The 25,256-nt window shown below is 38.2% G+C and overlaps 1 protein-coding gene across 2 annotated transcripts in view; it reads left to right on the top strand.

Moving 5' to 3' along the window:
- The first annotated feature begins 1,289 nt into the window (after positions 1-1,289).
- Positions 1,290-25,256, top strand: part of LOC121318473 (carbohydrate sulfotransferase 11) — a 63,473-nt gene continuing 39,506 nt past the window's right edge. Inside the window, exon 1 of one of the 2 annotated variants that reach the window (XM_041255185.1) lies at positions 1,290-1,752. In XM_041255185.1, the coding sequence (XP_041111119.1) occupies positions 1,650-1,752 (103 nt within the window). In that variant the 5' untranslated portion in view covers positions 1,290-1,649. Of the gene's footprint in view, positions 1,768-25,256 lie in introns of both variants that reach the window. The other variant, XM_041255184.1, reaches the window with a different exon arrangement.

The raw sequence follows: 25,256 nt of genomic DNA, 5'->3' as shown, positions 1-25,256 counted from the left end.
TGATAATATGGGGTCTATATCAGTTTGACTGAAAAAAATAATAATCTGGAGGCTAGTTTTCTAAATAAACAAATAAATCGTTTCCCCCTAGCTTCGATCCAGAGATTTGCAGTCCCAAGCTCAGTGATTCTCAAACACTTTTTTTCGGACCCCTATTAAAGTGACATTGGTCTAAATTATAGAAATATCTAAATCTATATTTTGTACTATATAAACAGAAAATATATAAGTAATAATAATAATAAATTATTGTAACCGACAGAGTTTCAAAATGCAGTATTTGTTTACTTTCTACGACTTGCTGCAAAGCACTATAGAAATTAGATAAGTAATATATCTCCTCCTAGCGGCTGATGAGTTAAGAATACTGACATCACCACAAGGGACCTTACCTCTCAACTACAGAGCTTGCTGTTTAGTTGAAAGGTAATCTGCTGTTTGAACCGTATGGCTTTCCATTCAATGCAACGGGCTGAGATGCCAGCTCGTTACAATATGGAACGTCTTTTGTTTCTTGACCACCAAACCCCACTCACCCCCCGCGAAATCTTTCTGTGACCCCAATTTCAGAACCACTGATCGCGAGAACAGGCCTGTGCGCAACATTTAGGGGACCATTGAAAGAGAGAGACGTTTTGATGTCTTGCCACCAGGTGGACCCCGGTGTTAAGAAAAACAACAATGAAGGCTAAACAAAAACATCAGAAATAGGATTGGTGAGACCACGTTTGCACATTCCTGCTAGTTGGTAGCAGAGTGATTCTTTAAACACTCCCTTATCGTAGCTGTTTGAAATATGGCACATCCGCCCAGGCCACTTGAATTTAGTTGTGTTTACTCCCGCTAGGAACGGCAAGAAAGCTGGAATCAGAAATTCAAATAAATTTAAGTTAGTATTAAGTATTTGCATATCGGATGATTATCTGTTTACGGAAACTACGACCGTGGTAAAAACGGGAAAACATAAGTTGGCCATTATTATATTGCATTTATTTATCTGACCCTTTTTTGTATCTTGACCCTTTAAATGTCAAGTGTAACCTTTATCAGACAACGTATAATACAAATATCCACTGCTTAACATCATTGTTAAACCTTATTTATTTATTTATTTATTCATTTGTTTGTATTCCTAGTTCAACATACATTCATTTGGGAATAGTTTTTAACCTGACTTTATGCTCCACACTGTCTGTAGCCTATTACGAAGAGGTTTCTGTTTTTACATTACACACACTTTCCAACGGGGAACTGACATCATTGTTGCTAGTCGTAGTATCCCAGGTGACGCATTTAGCAAAAAGTTTAAACTCAAGAAACAAACCCAAAGTTCTACCTAGCGCTGCTGTGCATTAATTCAGATAATAAGAGGCATTCAGACAAACTCTTTTTTCATTTAATCATTGGACGCGCCCATTCCCTTTTTTTCAGAAGGGGTGATGAGGACAGGAGGATTCTATTGGTCAAGTTTTGTTCCCCTACCGTTCCGCGTATGAAGACGAATAGTACGCTCCAGGGTTCGCATTGAAATGAATGAGGCATGAACTGTCAGCGGCACCATCAGGACCAACACGCTAGATTTCCAAATTCAATTACACCAAAATCCCAGCCGGATCACATCCACTGCGCTACACAGATCTCCACAGACCATGAAACAGGCTCTGTTAGAGTTGATGAGGATGAACAGAATCTGCCGGATGGTGCTCGCCACTTGCTTAGGATCTTTTATTCTGGTCATCTTTTATTTCCAAAGTATGTTCCATCCAGGTAGGACCTTACGTTGCATTTCTAGCTTTCGCCGTCATTTTTTTTTTTTTTTTTTTCTGTTGCCCCAATGTTGGAATGAGATGTTGGATGGGAATAATGTTATTTTTTCCTTTATGGGAATTTGTGAAGAAAATCTATAGATTAATAATAATAATAATAATAATAATAATAATAATAATAATAATAATAATAATAATAATAATAATATACTTAATTATTTTTAAGTGAATATTCTATCATTTATTTTTGTATAGTGAGTTCGGATGGACCATTTTGGGCATAGTAATATAATTTGATATAAAGCGGAATGAATGCCCAAAGATAGTGCCCGCTCTTATAAAAAATAAAATAAATAATTACTTAACATTTGTAACTGTGTATATGTATTGATTTTATTCCCGTCATTTTTTCTTTTTTTTTTCTTTTTGTATTCAGTTTACTAAAATTCAATACCGGTTACTGCTTTATAACAAACACGAACATTTTCAATGGCTGATTTCGCCACTGTCTGGTCTTTACATAGATATTATTCATAATCAGTTATCAGAACCGGGAACAGTTAGTTACACTGAAATATTGTAGTTGGTACTCTATTTGGCCGTACAGTAAGTCCCTTGAGTCTTGGCAATTTATGATTGAAGGCTGTTGCTTGCATAAGCTTAATTTTGATCTAGGTACAATGATGCAATCATTGTAGTAACTGGGTTGTTCGGTATAGCGCATGAGGCGTTTAACTAAAACAGATACAGGCAGGTTAGGTGCCAGTGCAAGAAACTGGGCAGTCTAAGTCAGGGTAGGCATAGTTAACTACATATAACTAAACTATTTTGCAGTAACACTGAAATGTGTACTGAAACTTTCTTGTCTTGCCTGTTCTCACGTTTTATTTCGAATGTGAAATTAGCACAGTCCCTACTGAATATTTAATCGAACCTCTTGGCATTTGCTCTCAATTGTATAAGTAAATCCAAGTTAAAGTTCTGATTTATTTGATCAGCACAAGTATTCTAATACATCCTAATGGAGCCATGTTTGTTGGCACTAAGGATTGTTTTTGACAACACCAACACAATGCTTGCGGATATGATCGTGGTTTATTATATTACGAATACTCACAACATACTGTATTTCTGTGCTATATTAAGACCATTGATATTTCTGATGCAGTGTACCAAGGCAGCCTGAAAAAAAAACCCTGTGATTGAAACTGCATATAGTCTGTCCCATGGTGTGCGCAGTTTCCTTCCTACAAAGACGGTTTCACAAACCTGAATTAAATGCTGTAGTCTTCTTGCCAGTTTCAGAATGAGTATGTTTATCATTATCACTGTTGATTCACACTATTCAGTATCATGAAAAAGTAACACCTGGTCCTGCCTTTCTCTGAGGTTTCGTTTTTCTCTCGCTCTCTCTTCCTCTCTTTAGAGCTGAACTGTTAAAACCATCTGTAGACCCACACATATGTTGCAGTATCACTGTGGATTGCAGTTCAAGACATTGATTGCATCACAGTCATACTGTATATTTTAATGGTTATGCCAAAACATTTGGGGGGAAAAGATACCTTTTTTTTCTTGACTCCAAAAACATTTTGATCCAATACACAGTTTTTATACTCGGACAGAAACAAAATAATAATTCAAAATCTTTTTGCTTATTTCCTAGTCTCTGGTTTTAAACTTGTAATACAACATGTAGTGTTTGAGTTGAGCTTATATATTTTTTTAAAGTTTTTAGTAGATGGCAGGTGCATGCAACTTGACAAAAAAGCATATTAATATATTATTCATTATACAATTTCTTTCTGGTGTGCAAGCTGTTTGCAAAAGGTTTAAACATATGTGCACAGTATCTTTAATACATGCTGATATGCATGTAGAGATGAATAATTGCATTAAGTAATTGCATGTGTTCATGTTGTTTTTTGTTACCTTTACCAAAGACATGTTCTTGCATAGGAACAGACCACTTTCTTTCCTAGTAACATTGTGAACCCACTTAGTTTTAGTTTGCTTGTGTCATTTAGCTTGATGTTCACTTTTTAAAATTTATTTTGGCCTTGCATTGTTAATTAGGGTTAACAATTCAAGAGCTGAAATCAAAATGTACAAATTCCAATTATCATATTGTTTAAACTGCTCATGCTATCTGCACTGTAGACAGATGTTAACTTTCAACGCTATCAATCCAGCACCTTTCCTATTGTGTGCAACATGAGGAGAATAAAGAGAGTCACCCAGGATAAACCATCAAAGTTTAGTGAGCTTGCAGACTGGCTGCAGTGTGTTTCAAAATCTACTGCTGGATTACTTGTTTCTACTGGAACCCAGCAGGTGGTGAAGGTTTTCAGGGAAGCAGCGATAAGACTGTTTAGAACATTAACATAGAGATTTTACATGTTGAAGGGATTCTGCACAAAAATTAGGTAAAGTAACTTGACCCTAAAGGTCACAGCTGATACATAAATAGGTCAAGTGATTTGGTCTTAGGGTCACAGCACACAACCTTTGTTAGACCAACCTGACACCAATGAACCTGTCACAATTCAATACAACACATTCTGTATGCTGATTATAGTGTCAGAGAATCACTTATTCTATTTATAGAACTCATGAACAAGTTGGATTACTGACCGATTTTTTGTTTTCCTTCCAAGTAGCAAACTGTATTTTCACACACAGTTCTATTCACAGAGCACTAGTATATACAGTATATATATTTTTATTGTGAGAATTGCATGTCCTGTATGTTCCTGTATAGTAAGTAGCAACCGCACTTCATTTAACAATGTTTCCTTGTCATAGCTTTGTTTATGTTCAGATGATTTGCCCATGAAACAGATGTAGGTTCAAGCTTGGGTCTTCATTTGGGAATTTTTTTGGGAAAAAAAAAATGGAATGGAATTTATTTGGTAAACTCCAAATTCCACACTGCTGTCTGGGACATGCAATACGTGCAGGGTGTAGCTGATACACAGGAGAAATGAGCTAACGATTACAGATTGCATTACGTCATACCTATCCATTGTCCCAGAGTTGGAGAGAGTTCCTCATTTTATGTTGTTGTCAATTTTCTTTCTACCAAAAGAGACTTGAGTTTCAGTGCTAGTATAGCTGTTGCAATTCAGTATAACTGTACAGTACAAACCTAACAAAGGCTTACTGCCGTTATCTTGCCATGATGAACATATGCAAGAGTTGAACCCAGGGCATGGCTGCATCACTTAAATTGTAGCTGAAAATTAAGATTATGCTATTTTAAAATGTGTCAGCAACCTAAAAGTGCCTGTATTTGCAGATATAAAGCCCTTTTGAAGTACTCAGCTAGACATTCCCGGGCTGAGGATGCAGATAATACTGCAGGTACCATACAGCTGTCAGTCAGCTTCAGAGGAAGAGCAGGTATTAGTTTACTGGCATTGACACTCCTGACAGAAAGAGTCCTGTTGTGTACAATTCACTGTGAGGTGTACAGAGGGCCTGAGGAAGCACAATGAACTGAGCGGGGAGAGGGAGGGGTGTTATAACTGAAGTAACTAAACTGGGCATTTTCTGAAAAGAGTTACCCTTTACGGAATTGAACAGTGTAGTAGGCAGATGACATAACTCTGTGACAAAGCAGCTTTGTTTAAATTGTATTTTTTTGAATAGGTAAATAAAATACTATGGTCAATGTTTAAATAAGATTTTATTAAAACAAACTGACAATTGAAACTAAACACTGTAAAACTGGTTGTGTGGTGGGTGGGGGGAAATTGCTTAACTTTTGCGTAATGCAGGAAGCTCAAGCAGTAGCTGAAAATGAACCACAGTTACCTGATGTTATAAACTTTCCTAAGTAGATGGACTGTATGGTGGAGATACTGTAGATGTTGTTGTTTTATCATGATGAAAGTTTGTTGTTCCTGTTGGACTGCCTCCAGTTCACGCTTGTGAAATTGCTGACAGGCGTCCTCAAAATGCCACTTGCCAAGTGTTCTAAGAAATTAGTAAAACTACTGAAGCATTGAGCGGGTTGATAGGAGAGCAGGTTGTTGTGTCACACGCTTATCAACACAGTAAATTATTCAGTGCCAGATACAGTATGTAGTGCACCTTGGGAGAGCAGACAAGTAGAATAGATAGTTGTCTGGAGAAGCTTTTAGTGAACAGTCTCCTCACAATCATTTGGACTGATGGAAATGAAAGTAGTTTAAACTGTCAGGAGTATGCTTTCAGTTCTGCAGTAAAAGAAGAGAGTGCCACAACACTGCAGCAGCTTAGTGCATTCACCAGCAATTTAGCCTTGCATGAAAATAAAGTCTTTATTGTTAGTGGAATTTGTTTTTTCCCATGTCAGTTCAATTCTTAGAAATATTTCTGTGCATTAAGATGATGATAATAATAATTTATTTCTCACAGAAACCCTTACCCCCCACTGCACTGAACCTTGGCACTATAACAAAGTAATAATGTACAGCATGTCTGGGTTTGAGTAGCCAGTTATAATAATTCAAGCCAAGAGAGCTTAATGCTCTACCCAGTCATTGACCTGTCAGTAAGGACTTAACCAGTGCCGTGCATTATTAATGTAACAAAACAAACACCATTTGATTTTGTAAAGGTGTTAATTGTTTTTAGCTATAACGTCATTCATCTGACTTTTTGAGGAACAGGTCTAAATTGCATAGTGAAAATTCAGGGGATTTGAGAAGTGGAGTTGTTGAAGCATATTTAACAAGCAGGCAGCAGTCTCCAACAATCATGTTCACGTTTACACTTGAGTATAATTCTTTTACGTCTGCTAAATCCACTACTTCTCAGAAGACAAGCCTTGCTGACATTCCATTTGGCTTATATTCCCAATTATTTATCTATGGTATCAAGGGTTTCTTTTATCTCCCTGCAAAAAGCAAGGTTTTATTGATTTTTTTTTGTAACAGGATGATTCTGCACACTAGCTTTGACATTTCATACCTGTGCCAGTCAGTAAAATCCAGTCAGTGCTATACAATCCGTCAGCATAACGATTTTCAGAGACAAGGTTAAAAAGCATAAAATGTTTTTATTGGGCGAATATAAAATACTTTCTTGGAATGCATTAGCTTTTGATTTCATAGCCACACAGAGTATTTTGGCAGTAAACTATATAGCTGTCATTGCTTTTAGATGTGCACTCCACATTGGATCCCAGGGTTCTGGTGACTACCTGGGGACAAGCTGACACCATATCATACACTTTACAGTCAATTCCTAAACCAAATATTTATATTATTGTATCTGGGTAGGGGTACTAGTTTGATTACATTATGTACTAATAGTTTTTGTACTTACTGTTAATTGGTTTGATTGATATCATAACAAAACTATGCACCACTAATGTATGTATGAGTCATTCTGTTTGTTTTGAGGCTACTGCACTGAAGGTTATCTGTTCGCATTCAATTTACGTATTTCTGTGTTGTATCTGTTGCTTTCACTCTATTTATAATTTCTTTGATCTTATGTTGTTACTTCTGCAAATGTTATAAATGCACTTTACTTTTGACCCAATGGTCTTGTACTGTGTTTAATAAAGATGTAAAACTGTAATACTGATCAATAATGAGTGCTTGTTCCAGAGCCTGGTTTCTAGCTAGCACAGATGGTGTAGATTGAGAATATCTGTAGCCTTGGTATGCACTGTGTGTATAGTAGATGAGCAGAGTGAAAACTGCTTTATAGCCTACTTCAAAAGCAATCCTGTTGCTGTACAACCAACACAAAACCTACTGTTTTATTGCATCGACCCCTTTAGAGTATATGGCGACAATGTGATCCACTTCTCCCATAAATGAACAAATACAGATGCCCTGCTTACACTAGGCCTATGGCTGAAGGCTCTCATTGCAGCCAGTCTCAACACTGAAGGAATCATTTTATTGTAATGGCAACAGCTGCACACAGCACCCCAGCTTGTCTGCTTCTTGTATCACATTGTTAATAATGTAGGCTCCAGTGGTGTTGTATCACTTTCCCCCATACAGATAACTGGCAGATGTTTGTTTGCCAGAGCTCAGCAGTTTGAAGCTGATGACGGTCTGTTAGTGAGTTGGCGCTTGCAAGGCCCCTGGTAGGATGCCACACAAATTAGCATAACATCATCACAGATTCATTTCCCAGTCTTCTTGTCTGAATATTTGTGGGTGGAGTAGTGGTTAGAACAAAGCAATGGGAGTCGGGTGTTTTAAAATCCACAGTCCAGCAACCTTTTACCTTCAGAAAGTATTTATTTTTAAATATGGCTTTAGAATTGGAACCCCAGACCTATGTTTTATTATTTTTTTTAATTTGGAAAGAAAATGGCACTTGCTAAATTCAGGCACCATGAGCGCTTGCCCTGACAACTTATTTCACATGCGATTTGAACCAGCTGTAAATCCAGGCTTCGAAAGATAAAAGGCACGGAAGCCTGGGGAATTAGCCCTCTGCACCGCCTAACCTTAATAGCTGCCCTGAAACAGAATGTTGAGATTATTTTTGGTATCTTGGGTACCGACCCTTTGAATCCTAATGACGTCATTGTCAGGTGGGCCAGCTGGAACCTGAGTGTTCTCATCTGCACTTCATTACTGAGCTGCAACAACTAAGCTCTCCAAATGCATGATATTTCCACAGACAATTTTCCAAAGCTACTCGGTGTGTTAGGGTGAGACCCAAAACCAATCCTGTAGTGAACCAGCCCCCCCCACCCTTGCCAAATAGCCTTTTGGTACTAGCTGACACAAAGTCATTCTTATCATAGTATTGAAGCCCCAGAGAACTGTGTAATTAAAGCACAAGTCTTGCCCTGAAATGTATATTTTTTTTAAATGTCATTGTAAACATAGTCTCTTGGTCAATTAGGATATTGATATTCAGCTCCAACTGTTCCTTACTGCTTCAGAGGACCTGGGAGATCTTGTAGACAAGAACACCACGCTTCCATGATTATGTCTACATTAACATCCCCACACAATCACAGTCTTTGTGGGAATAGACAAATACCAACATAGCTGTAGATTGCTTTGGTCTCTTGAGAGTTGAGAGGAAAAATGGAACACTGCTTTTTGGTAAAACAAATATAAGCGGGTCAGGAAATAAAAGCAAAGGTAGTTCGTTTATTAAGTTGCACAGGGTTTCAGGGCTGCCTCCTAATTGCATTCCTCAGCTCGGCAGCTGGGAGGGTGTTATACCAGGTAATGCACAAGCCAACAGTTACAGGGCGAAAGAGAGAAGGAGAGGGATGAATTCACTCCTTTCACTTCACTGGCTATCAATCAACGCGACTGTGGCTTCACACTAGCATGGAGGAGCCCAGCTATGAGAACTTAGAGGAGCAGAAAATGTACACAATGCAGTGGGGCAGAATTTCTCATGGCTTTGTGAGCCCACTGGTGCACACACGCACACATACCCACAGAGGGGAGAGTCGAGACCTAGATGCAAAGAAGGGGGAGGGGTGGTGGTCAGACAGAAGTATAAATAAAGGGTTTATACCTTGTGCCATTCAGTCCTAAGAGCCCATTACTAAAATATTCAGTAACTTGCACGTTGTTGCCATGGACATTTCTTGTTCTTTTTTTTTTTAGAGTGGCCAATTTATTTTACCCCAGACTGGACGTCCTCCAATCCCATGACCAAGCCAGTTTTCTCTTTTACATCCAGGAACTCTAGAGCAAATGTAGGTGAGCTACCGGCCTCTAGAGGACAAAAGCCAGCCAAGCAGGTGTCCGCATAGATCACAAGGGGTCTTGCCAATGGGGTCCACTGTAGCAATCCGCAGTCCGCTGTAGAAGGGAAACAATCCCTGCTGTTTTTTCTCTTCTGTTTTTTTACTCCCTAACCAGCGGGAGCACCCAGCTAAGAACTGCGACTTCACACAGTCTGGACAAAAACCTGTTCTCTTCTGACTTTATGACTCCCTCTTCACACCACACGGCCATGCTTTTACTAGGTGTTATTGCTTCTGGTAGCCTGTTAAGAGCAAGTCACTTAACCTCCTTGTGCTCCATCCTGCAGAGGAGATGTTAAATCTATGTCCTATTGTCCCATCCTATATATATAATGCACAGTTCACAGCCTACCTCTGTAAAGCGCTTTGTGATGGTGGTCCACTATGAAAGGCGCAATATAAAAATAAAGATGTTATTATATTGGTTAATACTGACCTTTTCTGGACATATATATATATATATATATATATATATATATATATATATATATATATATATATATATAGTGCTGGGACAAATATCTGAATATTCAAATAAATATTTTTTGACATATATTCCAATACAAAAATCAGATATTCGTATTCGCTACAAATGACAAAAATGTGTCGATGACCACTGTTTACTTTGAAGAAACTGCAATGGCAAGGAATTAAAAAAAAAAAGCAGTGTCAACTTTATGTACTATTTATTTCGGGAATAAACAAAACAACATTTAACTTGAACTTCTATTTAGCATCCTTTGTTTTGTAGTTAATTCACTGGGGTAAAGTAAGTCCTACACAACTAATTCTTTACTCCTGGGATATTTTTCTATTTTAACGTGTTACATATTGTAAGGTCTTGCTGCAAAACAAACACACATACATGGGTCACGGCCACACCCCCTTCTACTTTGCGGTCTCTGCCTGCATTCAGAGCAATATAATGGCTTTTATTACTTTTTGAAAAACGAGCGAATATCCAAACGAATATTTAAATTATGAGCAAATATCCAAACATGAAAATCCTGTGTTCATCCCATCACTGATATATAGCTTATCGTTGTCACACTTGCTGCCATTTCTTTTGATTTTATAATTGAGTTCAGTTACAGCAAATAATTCTAAAAGGATGTGAGAGATCAAATGTTTCCATCATATCTTTCACAGACATAAGGTTGATAATTACATTTTTCTGCTGGCATCTTTACAAGTACTCTAAAAACAGGTATGTAAGTTTGAGCATGTCAAAACAGTGACAATAAATAGGGTGTAAACCTTCTGCTGTGCTTTGCCTGTCTGGGAGCTGGTTGAATCACATCAATAGCTGTTTATGGAGAATTAAAGTCTGGCATCTCCCTAGTGGTCCCAAAATATGTGAAGCGCTGCTGAAACAGGCACACCCATCGATGCTGCCAGGTCTTCATTTTTCCCCTTCCCTCCTCTCCTTGTAGGCCAGGCAAAGTTTCTGTGGCAGCCAGGCATAGAGAAGTGATCAGAATTCAGATTAACAAAGGGTTGGTTGGAGGTGCTGTTTTTCAACATTATGTATCCTGAAAGCTGGGGTAATGGTGGGGGCAAAGGCCACTATTTCTGTTGATATAAACCTGTCAGTAATATATATGACCATTCTACAATGTTTCTGTTTACATCCTGTTCCGATTATAATTAACATACTTTGGGTGTGTGCAGTTAATCATATCTGCAGCAGAACCTATGCCGTACACCAACTGTGCTTGTGGCTGTGAGATTGCTTCGGCTTTTTGGGGATTTAGGCAGGACACAGGCGTTGAGAGACTTGGTTTCAATTCTCGTCTGAAGCACAGTCAGCTGTGCTGGTTGGCATTGGTTGAGTTTCCTTGGAGGTCAGCCCTCAATGTGTTGACTGAGGACAGTTTTGTGTAGTTCGCTGACCAGACTCCACGGTCATAGACCTGCAGGCCTGAAATGTCAACAATGCATAAAGGATCTCAGTTTACAATCTGGTGATGTCACCTCCAGCAATTTCTCCCATGCAATCTGATATTCTTCAAGATCTAGATGGAAGGTGGTATGTGGCTGCAGACACAGCTGTCTTGTCTATGTAGTAGACCCCATGCTAGTGTGATCAAGGAGCATACTTGTAGCTCTTCAGTGTACTGTCCCTTTCCTAAACCCTGCTCAGAAATTGAATGCTGAGGTCCCTGCACTCTGAGAACCCATTCCCTCCTGACTTTCTGAACAGACGGAATTGAATTTCAGTGATGTCATACTTTCGGACTTGGCATATCCAGTGGGGTTTGTGTCATTTCCTGAATTTAAAAAAGAGCAACACTGTCATATGGCATGATTATTAATTCCCAGAGCAAGCTTATGGTCCAGAGAGAGCATGTCCACAACTCTTAATAGCACAGAGTAATAATAAAAAAAAAAAAGCCCTTTTAAAGTGATCAAGAAACAGCCAGTTCACTGTTTCTACTTTTAAATACCTTGTGGGATACTATATTTAAACTAAATACAGTAACTACTATATTAATACTGTATAAACTAAAGTATACATAAATGTGGACAATCTCATATCTGTGTAGCGTGAGTCACTGTTTCTCTCACACTTTAAATTACTGGTTCATTTAATTGCTGGTGGGAACTACACTGAATTGATGGAACTGAACACTGAAGCCTTCTTGTCTGTCTGCAAAGCATGTGCAGAACTGTGGCTAAGTTGTTAAGTGTGCGCAGGTGAAGGTAATACAGCAGTGCAGAAACAGACAGACAACAATCTCCAGGTGCAATGGTGTTTATTAGTTGTTTTTTGTCCAGAGCCAGACAACAAACAACAGTAAACAATAATGAAGTAAAGTGATACATGGGCATGTAAAAAAAAATCCTGTCCTTTATACACCCACATGTAACACAAAAGACATACACAGGTACAGGTCATTGAGTTTGTGTACCGTAGCTCCGCCCCCTTCCTAGATGGCCAACTTCCACCTAACCCTGGGAATAAACTGTCATGACATTTAGTCCAGGGTACTCTGTTCCCTTTACACAGTGCCCACAATAACACCAAGAATCAAACAAAAGGAGCCTAACATAATAAAACAGTTAAGGGAAGGCGTGTGTGTGTGTGTGTGTGTGTGTGTGTGTGTGTGTGTGTGTGTGTGTGTGTGTGAGTGAGTGATGGTAGGGTACTCAAAATCTATGAAAAATTAACAGTGTGCGGGAAAGCATATATGCAGGAAACTCAAGAAAATTAAATACTTGAACACTTCAGTTTGTTTTTTGCCCCCCCCCCCCCCCCCCATCTTAAGAACTTCTTCATTAGACATGCTGTTTACTACACATGGCCGTATGAAGTATTACAGTACAGTAATAGAAAGTGCTTCAGAGATTGAACCCAGTGTGACAGTCATTGGGTATAAGAGATGATGATGCACTTCTTTCCTATTGAAGATTTTTTATCATGTCTACGCAGTAATCCACCGCATCGAAAGTGCAAACTGTTTTTTTTTTTTTCTTAGACTTCTAATTGAGCCAGATAAAAAGGAAGAACACTGTATTTTTCCAGAGAAGAAATAAGGTGTTTTTTCTTTTTTCCCCCAACAGGGAACTGCTCACACCACACTGGTTAGAATCACCACATTGACTAATAACAGCTCTTTATGTTCTGGGTGATGATGATACGGAATTTTAGCTGGGTTTTAACATGGGAGCTCACAGCAGCAAGCTCCACATGATGACAGTGACTCACAGATCTGATGCTGGCTGTACACGTGAAACTACCACCCTGCTGCTACTGTATTGGAGCAGACTGCAGGCTGCATGTGGTCTTTTCAAGCATTCCTGTTTATTGGACCCTTGCCAATCAACATTGCCAATCAGTACTCTTATTATTCTACAGTAAAAACTCTTGAGTCCAAGCAACACCCAAAATAATCTCTTTTATGCAAAGCAATTTCATTTGACTTTTGTTTGTTTGCAATATGTGATTTGGAGACCAAATGAAGTCACAATGTACTGATGTTTTGGCAGTAGGACAACTTGCAAGACAAAAATAGAAAAGCAATTGTGTTTTCAAATATATGTATATATTTTTTTACATACTGGGCACTGTTGGTAGCGGGAATGTGTGATGTCAGTATAAAAAACAGGAGTTTTGTGTGGCACCAGCCAGTAGGCCCTACATCTCCTGTGTAGTTCCATTGAAGTCAGGTAAACATCAAGTACTGATGTCATGTTCTAACCCTGGATTTTGAATGGCATTTGGTTTCTATATAAGGTAGACCAGACATTAAATGGATGAGAGAGTCCTGAAACTATTTGACTGCCTTCAAAGAGATGCAGCAGCAGTGAAAACTATAAGGAGCATTAATGTCTAGTTGATGTTTTTATTCAGTCTGTCAGCTAGATGGAATATATCTGGCATTGGTTTCTGTCTTGTAGATAGATCTCTAACTGTTCTAAGAGATCAACAATGTATTGAACAGCATACTGCACTAAATATGTTGTAGCTGTCCTGATAATTTAATAAAAAAAAAAAAAAAGATGGCTAAAAGAATAAAACTCTAAAGCAAGTCAAATAGTGATATACAATACAGTTATTGCTGAACACATGTTTTTGGGGTATACATTTGGTCAGTCTGAATTGGTACCTTTCTTTTGTTGTACTGTGACAGGCTTCAGATATTACACACAGTGTCAAAAGTCCTTCTCCTACTGTAAACAACTAGATTTTTGTATGTTGTTTTTTTTTTACTTTATGTGATTGAAAAGACACAAAAGCGCCCGTTTTCTCATTGGAAATAGTGATATTTTGAAATTTACCTGTCCTGGTCACAAAAGCAAAGTTTGTGGGGAATAATAGCCATTTTCTATACTTTTGAGGCATAAGCAATTAGGAAATAACACTTACTACCCAGGAACAAAAATTGTGTTACATAGTGTTATCATATTGGGACCTTGTATGCAGCAGATTCAATAAAGAAGTTATTTGTGAACACTGGAAATTTAATACAGGGGATTTGGCAGATAACTACTGCAAATATGTCTTCTTGGTATGATTTGGTGGGTGTGGTTAGAAAGCTTTAGTTTTAAATGGTAAAATGCATGTTGGTGACTGACAAACTAGTCAATGATGCATCTTATTTACTCTTGCAGTATTATAGGTGGTAGTTGACCCTTACAGTGTAATAAAGCAGTAATAATAGCTCTAATCCCTCATGTGCACTGTTGTGACCTTGCCAGGTTAGAATTGTAAATCAGGAGGCTCGGGAGTGGCTCAATGTTTTCTTCCACTATCACAAGACAAATCTATGATTTTCTCCCCCTATGTTGTTAAGAAGGCAATCAGGCTGCTATCATAAAGTAAAGGCAAAGAGCTGTAAAAGAATAAGTGCATTGGTCAAATCCTGTCCAGCATTGGAGACATAATCTGTGTTGTGCTGGACTGGTGATCTTCTTAAGTGATCTGCTGAAGAAAACAAATTAACATTCAGCATCTCTCGCTGGGTAAATCTCAGTTTGGACTTCACTTACATAGCTTTGATACGGTTTTGAAAAAAAAAGAAAAAAAAAAACACACGTGATTGTAGCTTAAAAGCTGGTGGTTTTAATGCCATAATCCTTGCTAACATTTCTGTCAAGCTGGTATCCAGACAGTTTTTAAAACAAATGTTCATGCAGAGGGAATTTTATTGATTCTGAAGTCTGTCCAAAAATGACAGGATTACAGGACTGGAAACCAGAGCTACCTGTAGTTTGAAGTCTAAAGTAACTTGGCACACAAACACACCAGAGTTCCCATCTATCTGTGTCCTTCCATAAGGCTTAATGATACACCAGGTAGTGAGAGCTGACTATATGGAAATAGTATATCCTTGTAAATGCCATCTCTTCCACAGCTGTCATACTATGTAACCAGATCTTCAGTGCTGTTTACATACAAGCCTGTAGAAATAAGGTTACACTGTTTAGCCTACTGTATAGACTGTCGTGAAAGTGGGAATGAATGATCTTAATGGTCATCATGACCATATTAATATTGTAGACAACAAAGCCTAGATGTTTTATGAAAAGTATCTGTGATGGTCATGAATGTTCCTATCACCAATTCCTGCTGTAGGTCGCAGGGTCTAATTGCAGCTTGACCACTTGTGTAAGTTTGAAATACACATGAAGTGATTAGGTACCAGGGAGCAGCAGCAAGTTCTCATCATTAATGTTGTATTTCTCATCTTCATATGACAATTTTAAAGTATAAAAAACAAGGTAAGAACTAAACAAAATAAAAAATCATTTATTTGCCTTTCTTATTTTTGGGAAACAAGACCGAAGTAATTTAGTCATGGGATTCCCCAACTTTTTTTTTTTTTTTTTTTTTTTTTACCCAAGACCCACCTGTACAGCTACATTAGGCATTGTGGGCCACTATTAACACTCCTTAAGAAAAGTGACCAATTTAAAAACATTTTTAAACCTGTAACACTGTAAATAAACTTAATCTAATTTTATTTCTTTATTTTAATATATATATATATATATATATATATATATATATATATATATATATATATATATATAGTAGCGTGCATGGGGGAAGGCAGCAGCAGGGCTGGTAGGTGACGTAATCACATACAAAGACATAAGCCTGATATACGCTCCTTGCAAAGGAGCCGGCTCTTTTGTACAGCAGTTTCGGCGCAATGCTTTAGTGCGAGAGGTCCTGGGTTCACGCCCGCCCTCCGCCTGTGTGTGGATTGCCTCACCCTGTGTGATGCGCCTGTCTGCGGGAATCTGGATCGCTACTATATATATCGTATTCCTTCAAATTTAAGACGCCCTCGAATTTAAGACGCAGCCCAAATTTACCACCCTCAATTTGAGGAGAAAATAAAACATCAAATAAATAATGCATTTACAAAGATATAACCCCAAATTCGCTGTTATAACATACAAAACTGACATGAAACAGTGTTGTTGTAGATTGAACTCGGAGCTTGTTTATTGTGCTGCGTACTAACATGCCGCCTCTGTTGTACTCACACCTCTCACTCACTTACGGCATCACGCATCCCGGCAACAGCAAGCACGACACAACACTCCACTACATCAGGCAACATGTAACCCAGCAACCACAACAGTCAGAATGGTATGCTGAATACCAACTAACATAACATATGCATATGGAGATTACTCACACCTATTTTTATCCCAATTTGTGAACGGTGGTATTGCTTGGCATGTCGAAAAACACAGGGTCTGATCAGCATTTCCGATCTGTCCAGCTGGTCATGTTTGTTAGAAATGCTGAAATTGTAAAAACTTTTGAATTCCTCAGGAGGCTAATGACTCTTCTTTGAAAATGGCTGCCTGTATGTCACGTTTTGGTTAATCTTTTCTCGGCAGTCAGCCACGTTGCTGTTTTTTAATACACGCATCACTTTACTGCACTTGAATTTAAGGCTATTTTTGAGAAGCAAAAAATTGTTCAAAAATTAGTAGTCACAGTAGTCTGTGAACCCCTGGTTTAGTCCCACCTACATATTTCTTTTCAGTACCTTCTTTTGAACAGGAAAGAAGAATAATGCAGCCTATTAGTTTTACGAGCTATTATCACCCAATGTAGTGCTCTAGTGGCTGGATTTGGAGGCAGGTCACTGAATGTAATCAGCACCAGACTTTTAGACTGCTGCCCACCACAGCACCGCCTTGTCCCTATGTGGCTTTTTCAGGAAGGCAACAAGCCCCATGCCTCCGCTTACAAAGGGCAGGGCACCATAAAGAATTAGTGGTTGTTGCAAAACCATCTCCTAGTGAAAGTAAATAGCAATGTTTAGTAGGTTAGTTCCCTGTCATCTAGCATATGTTCTTCTACCCACTTCTGTGCTTGCTTACTAATTATAGCACACCCCTGCCTCCTATAATATAGGGCTATTTTAAGGTTCTGCCAAGGGATAAGGAGTAACCTGAGTCTATAACTGGAAAATTGATGATCGTGCTTTGTGAAGTCGTAGGGTACAACGAGAGGCAGCTGGGATCATGTTGTCCTGCTTTTTAACAAAAAGCAAGCCTATTCTCTGCCAAGGTTATTTCTGTTTTCAATATTAATGTAAATGAAAAGCTACTGAACAGCTCTTCACTTTCTTGTAGATGTAAGCAGTATTCTAAGAGTCTGGTCATATTAAGCAAAACATCCTTTAGCCTTGCTAAAGATTTTTTTTTTTTAACCAGTGGTGGATAGCAAAGCTGCAGGATAGTTCAGATACATCATCTCCCCCTCAGGGGCAGTGTCAGAAAAATATTTTGTAGCAAGTGGAACATGTTATATGTATTGACATTTTCAGTGATAGACCCTGCAGTTGTGGTATGGACCCCTTGTTTACTACCAAAGCAATAAAAACCTCTTCTCTAACGTCTAGTCTGCATTAACTTGGTCTTTTTGCGTATTTATAACCGTGTAGTGTGGCCACATGCCATGACAGGAGCTACGCTGTTAGAAATTCTGTCAAAAGCCAGTGATTTTTACAGACAATTCTTGCCAATTTCCAGCCCATTAGAAAATTGTTGAGTTGCACTTCCCACCTGCAGAGCACAAGACTGTCCAGGCTTTGTAATCCTCCTTCCTTGGGTCTAACATTTTCAGCTTGTCAGTTCAATTCACATCCTCACCTGTGGGATGGCCTCCATGGAGCAGCTCTCACCAGCACCTTGTAATTCGTTTTTGGCTAGTCAGCAAATAGATGGATAATTAATCTGGGGAGATCTATCTGGGCGGTCTGTGTTATACAATAGAGCAGCGATAGGAGAACTGATTTCTAGATTAGAAAGGAAGTTTATAAAACATAGGATGATAGTGTGTGTTCTGGTGTACTCAGTAATATTGCTTGAGAGCTACAATACAGGGCATCCATACTTTCCAAGGTCTAAGAAAACCTTACAGTGAACTTGTGAATGGAGGTGAACAGTGCTTAGGAGTTGATTCCATTGCATAGTTGAATGAAGTTTACTAAAAGGGTAGAGATCCAACCCAAATGTTTCTTTTTTAAACTCCTGAATACTCCAGTCACGCAAGACTGAATTAAGATTGCAGTCACAGAATCCATGGGAATGCACCAATGTTACTCCACCTCCCTCTCAAATATGCAATATACCCAGATACCAGCCTTATCTTTAAACACATTTCTGATGTAAAACTCCCAAGAAGATAAATTATGTGGCAACCAAACATCTGTATTCCAGTGGAATTGAGTGCTGTGCCCCTGTGTTCTCCAGACCTGTTATACTGTCACCTCAGTCATAGTATTTTACATATAATATATGCTACTCCAAAACTCAGTCCAGTTCTTGCAATAATCAAAACAATATGTTAGGTCTGTGCTAAGAATGAACAGGATCTTCACTGAATCATTCTCCATCTTGTGTGTCTTCCTTCTTTCTGACTACCCACTTGGTACCATAGATGCCATTTTATGGTAAAAGATGGCAACAGAACAAACGTTCCACCAAAAGCTTGATAATCAAACCCTCCATTTTGGAATTGTTGCCAAGCTGTGCATGCAGAAAGCTTAAATATGTTCCTGCTGGTTTATAAAATGGAAATATACTACAACCCCATTCATATAGCCTAGATAGTTACCAGTACTTTTGTTCCCTTTTTAGCTCAAAGGGTAAGTTTAGGAAAGAAGCCACTAATGCAAGCAAAGAGCTGCACAAATACGCTAAGTCAATGCATGTTGCAGTCTTATAACTCTCCCAGTTCCCAATGGAAGGATGAGATGGAAGGCAGCTATTCATTGATGTTCCAGGCCAAGCCAGAGGTGCTGGGAACCGTACATTAATAGGACAAGACAAGTAGAGCAGAGACTCCAGCATAGGCAGTGCTTTGATTGAAAGAAAACAATGAGAGCCGAGAGGGTGCTGGAGGTCTAAGAAGAGCAGGGAGTTGTTTTAATCGAAAGTTGGCAGAAGACTGAAAATAGACGTCTCTGCCCCCGCAGGCAGGAGAAACAGACGTGCGATAAGAAAGCAGTGGAGTTCCACATTTTAATTACACTTGGCTTGGAGGATGTCTTCCCTCAGTGACAGGACACCCCACTGATAAAAGAACAAGCCCTGGGAGGCAGTATTTGAACAGATCCTGTGCTGTTCTAAATTATAAATAAGCCACCAAAGTCTCTTTCATAAATGCGTAACAGCACGTCATTCATAAAAACACACTTTCTTTAAGAAACTCATGAGTTAAAGCTTTGTCAAAAGGGCCTAGTTTGCATGCAGGGATAAGGATAAATGACCTGTTTTAGCTAATAATATAGGATAGTAAGTTTTCTGAGATGGAAAATATAAGGGTGGAGTGGATAGCTAAACATCAGTTGTAAATATTAAGACGTATATGTTGCCTGTGTCAAATACAAATCCAACAACTTTTTATATGTAGAATGCTGACGTGCAGATTGACAGCTTTAAAAGGCTGGTGACCTGAAACACACCTGAAACCATACACATGATCCTAACTGTGTGTGTGTGTGTGTGTGTGTGTGTGTGTGTGTGTGTGTGTGTGTGTGTGTGTTTGTTTGTTTTGGTGGTGCTGGTGGGGGGTTGTCTGTGCAGGGTTGGATGTATTCCTGTATATATTGGATGTATTGAAAGTTTAAAAAGAAGCAAACTCACAATACTACCCCCACTCCCCTGCCTGAACTCCCTACCCCTTTACCACTTTACCACAATCCATTCTCCTGTAAATTATATTTGTAGACACCATGGGGAATTGTGAATCTTTTCATTTCTATATTTTCACTTATTTTTTGTCAGCTGGGTGCTTTTTGCAGTAAGGGGTGAGGGGAAAGCAGATTGGGCAGGCAGTGAAAAGTGTTTCACAGTTCTATGTCACTGCAGGATGTGAATTACCTGCCGTAGCAGAACAAAGAAACAGCACACAACCTTATACTGTGATTTTTACTAGGAAGCAAGATTAACTGGCCTGGCAGTGTTGCTTTCAAAGTGTGGCTTAGCTATGTATATTTCAGCATTACAGGAGCCAATCAAATTGTGTGAAAGTCGCCTAAAGGCTTCTACATTCACAGTGTTTAAAAGCCAAAGCACAGTGTCTGCAGACATGTTTCTCCCTGTTTGGGGCTCATCAGTGCAGCGCAACTGTACTTTGACTACTGAAAAGCTCAGGAGAGTAAGTAAATACAAGTAGCCTTGAGTTAAGGGGAATGAATAGAGAACAATGGGTAATCGGGAAATGAAATACGCGATTTGATTGGCTCTTGTAATGCTGAAATTTCCATATTTCCAGATTACCCATCGTTCCCTATTAAATGCTTTCATTTCCCTTAACTAGAAAGCTACTTGTTTATATATATATATATATATATATATATATATATATATATATATATATATATATATATATATATATCTTTTAACTGTATGAATCAATACGCACAATAGTATAAAAATTCCATTACACAATTGTTCCATGCCATTTTATTTATTAGCTGCAAAACCACTGCGACAAAATGAGTGACATTCTACCCATTTTCTTTAATATATTTGGGGATGAAACTCCAGAGAACCAGTACAGCACCAACTTTCCCATTGAAGACAGTAATCCACCTGAAAACAAGGGATACAGAAACTGTCAACAGTAGGCACATAAGACTAAATGAGACACAGCTAAATGAAGTAGAAGAAAACAAACATGAAAAAAATACAGAAAGAATACAACATGGGCTGTTAATGTAGTTAAAGACTAGCTTAAAGAAAAAAAGCATGGACATTAATTTTAAGGAAATAAGTCTAGAAAACCCCAACAGCATTCTGAGAGAATTGTATGCCAGTGCAAGAAGTTAAACTGGCGACCAGTGTTCAGTCTCTAGTGTTTTAACACTGCCGATGTAACAGCCTTTTACCTGCACCCACTCAAAGCTACTTGGCAAATCCTGACACGAGACCCAACTGGTACTCCTGTGAACCGATGGGAATAAATCTCCACTGAGAAATGATATCTAAACTAAGCAACAAAGCCAGTCTTTTGCACCGCTATTACACCACTGCTTGAGATGTACAGCGGTGCACCTACTTTCAGAAGCCGGGCTGGCGTCAAGGGAAATAATGTAACTGGACATCGATCTGAAAGTAGTTTGCTAAGCTACTGGACTCCAACACTGTAAAACAGAAAACCGCAAAGTTCAGATTTATCCTCACACTCATGTTTAAGTCCCCATTCAGTCTCCATCGCAGCTGTGCCACTTTATATACTTTATCAGTAGGTAAAGACAAGTTACAGTCCTGTGAGTATACCCCTGATAGAGAGAGCCATAGAGAAGTAAAAAAAAAAAAAAAAAAAAACAGCACAAGAAATGCTACATAATGACACTGCATATCTGAGAGTAATGTACCAATTGGACAATTCAGTGTTCCTGTAGCAGCCTGCACCTATCAACTTGCAGTTTAACATTTGCGGCTACACAGTTATGCTGTTTTTTTATCGCAGGGAGTGGATTTCTCTGGTCGTCAAATCTTATTCTGAGGATACCGTAGTTTATAACTGGAAAATTATTTCCTTGTCCCCTGCTGAGAGAGTGTTGGCTGATGCATTGGTCAGTCAACAACTCAGCTGCTTATTAGTATGACATAAAGGCAATTGAAACCAACTGCTCTTGCTAATACAAAATTGTATATCTTTCCCTTGGGAAACTAAGGGTGGGCTTAGATTTTAGTAAATAACCGTAATTTGGTTCCTCCTTGTACAGTTTACAGTAAAACCCTGAAAAGCACAACATTGCTTTTAAGTTCACATCTGTTATCAGAATTTGGAAACTTGTGGTTTGGACTGTGCTCTAACCACAGTCTTCCCTTTTTTCTGGAATTATTGTAAAGTATTCTACGTAAGATTTTTAAGACTAGAGGGTTTATATTCAAACTTCTTGAAATATATGATTGGAAATGTCTTATTAACAATTTCACAGTAAGAATTTGATTCTCTTAAAATATATTTTACTATCATCTCCTGGCCCAGTAATCGAGGATTAACTGTGTTGAATGCATTTTTTCCTCTTAATAATTATGGAACAGTCTGTTCTATTTAAATGCAGTAAACTAGCCACCAGGAAATTTCAAGATTAAGTACCATTTACGCTATGATCCCTGTACTGTCGGTATCTTCCTCTGCCACACTGCAGTACAAGATCTGTTCAGATTTGAGTAATAGTGCCCATCTTCTGTCCAGTAGCAGTTCTGTAGCTGTGGGACTGTGGTCAGACAGATATGTACAGAGCTATGAAACTGGTGCTGTGGTGTTAAATTCTAGCATTAAATAATGATACCAGATTTTTTTCATTTTTAATACCTTTATGAGGTTTCTATTTCTGTGGTCCTGCAACTAAAGCACAGTGACCCTTCAGTTCTGGGTGTTTACTAGGATAATGACTTCCCGGAGATTTTATTAAAAAGATCACTCTTATATCAACAATACAATTACCGATTTTAAAACAACACTGATTGTCAGTATAAAACTATTACTAAAGAGGGATTTCTGTTTCAGCAGTCAGTCAGGTGAAATTCATTGACTGCAATATCAGAGAAATGTCAATCAATTAATCTTTATTTTATGTAGCGCCTTTCATGGTGGACCACCATCACAAAGGTTTCATATTTAACAGGAAGCTTTTAGGGCAGATAATTAGAGGTAACTGACTATGGGGTAGATGAACTAAGATGGGTCAGTTGCAGTGCAAACATCCTGCAATTTGCATTTTGGTTACGACAGTTCACAAAGTGCACGTTTTGTCGTATGTACTAAGAAAAAATATGTTAACGAAGAGAGCCGCAATATACTAATTTAAAAATTATTTGCGTCATCTTTGCGAGATCTGTAGCAAGAGACGTGCAACATTTTTTAAAAAAAATAGTGGGAGTTGAGTTGTGGTTTGCTGCAGCAGAGTGTCAGATAACGTCTATACATGCAAGGGTGCAAGAATCGAAATAGCATTGTTTTTTAGTTAAGTGTAAATGCCATCTGTACAATGCACTCTGTTCCGTCTTCATTTGACCTATTTTAGTACTGTTATATATATATATATATATATATATATATATATATATATATATATATATATATATATATATATATATATATAACACCAAAATAAATCATGCCTGCCTGCATTGTACACACAATACACATTGGTGTACAATGCAAATAAAATATTAATTTAAATTGAAACTAAATTATTTTAGGGTTTTTTATCTTATTTTAATTATTATAATTTTTTTAACTTGGTCTACTTGGTAGCCTAGACAATTAACACACAATAGATCATGGTCCTATACTGATGCTGGGAATGAGCTGGAGGGGTCAATGGCACATGTGTGCAGTCTATTGCTCCCAACACACTGGGAAAACCAGAAATGCTATAGAAATTTATTTTCAAGGCTTGTAAGTACATCCTGACTTTAGTGAAAATTAGGTACTTGGGTGTTCGTCTCAAAAATGCATTGAGCACTGGCAACACACAAGAAAAGCGGACTGGGAAATGCCAGCAACAATTGCGACTGTTTAAAACATGCTTTCAAAAGTTCTTAACAAACTGATGCAATTGTAAGTGTCGCAATTGCCCGCAGCTTTAGTACATCTCATTACAATAGTTTTGATCCCTCACTGTCTCCACCCTGTTTTTTCGAATTTTTGCAGGAACGCCAAGAATAACATATTAATTTAAGGCTAAAGCGCAAACAAGAACTGCGGCTGCAAAGCATTTGTTAAAATGATGCTAACAGCGTTGCGTTTGTTTAATACATTTCTTGCTACACTTCTGACTGGTTTGCATGTGGTTTGCAAGACGCAACACTTCGTACATCTACCCCAATGTCTTTAGTGGAAAAAGACTTGGTAAGTTACTGGTAAAGATTGTCTAGTTCCTGTTTTCAACACATTTTCACAAGCCTTCTACTGATAAGTGTGTGAGAAATTACTTGAGATGTCCTGAAACTATTTCCTGATAAACATTTATTTTGCTACTGCATCACTGTTGCTGGTATGTAGCAATTAGGGTATCCCAGAAGAGATTCTCCTGGCGCTATAGCTGTGCTCAGGTTCATGTGGAATAGAAGGGGCTGTCACATCCATCAGTGCTACCCATTGCTCTGCACAATGAGCCTGGTTACCCCGAACTTATCCTTATCCTAAATGAAGTTCAGCCAGTCCATTGGAATTTAAAATAGCAACCCGTTCTGTGTGAACATACAAAACAAAGCCAGAAGAAAGACCATAAAAGGTAGTGGCTGGAGAAATAAAAAGCAATACAGATGAGTAATCGCTGTGATCCTTGTGCTAGGGGGATTGTTAGTTGTACAGCCATTTTGCTAATGAGGAAGTCTGAAGAGCAAGGTTTTTTTGTTGGTAATTTTGAATTAGAGATAAAGGATTTTCCAAGAAATTGGCTGAAATGCATACTTTTACCCTTATAAAAGTTTCCCATAGTAAAAGCATAGTGAAATCAGCACAGGTAAGTATTGTAAAGACCAGCAACCCAGAGTAAACTATAGTAAATGCATAATACAAAATAACATGCAAAAATACCATGGTACACTTTCATATGGGACAAATCTGTATTATAAATATTTAACAAGTAGTGCCTTTGTTTTCTGTATGTTTATTTATTTATTTTCAACTTTCAAATCTCTTACACACTGAATTTAGGGAACCATACTGGGGCGTTCTTTTTTTTTTTTTTTTTTTTAAACATAACATTTGTTTGGTCAGATTATGTATTTGTAAGAAGATTTCTAAATGTGAA

Source organism: Polyodon spathula, chromosome 7 (assembly GCF_017654505.1).
Source record: "Polyodon spathula isolate WHYD16114869_AA chromosome 7, ASM1765450v1, whole genome shotgun sequence".
Taxonomy (NCBI): Eukaryota; Metazoa; Chordata; class Actinopteri; order Acipenseriformes; family Polyodontidae; genus Polyodon; species Polyodon spathula.
The sequence above is the reverse complement of the archived record's forward strand: the minus strand, read 5'-3'. Positions and strand labels throughout refer to the sequence as shown.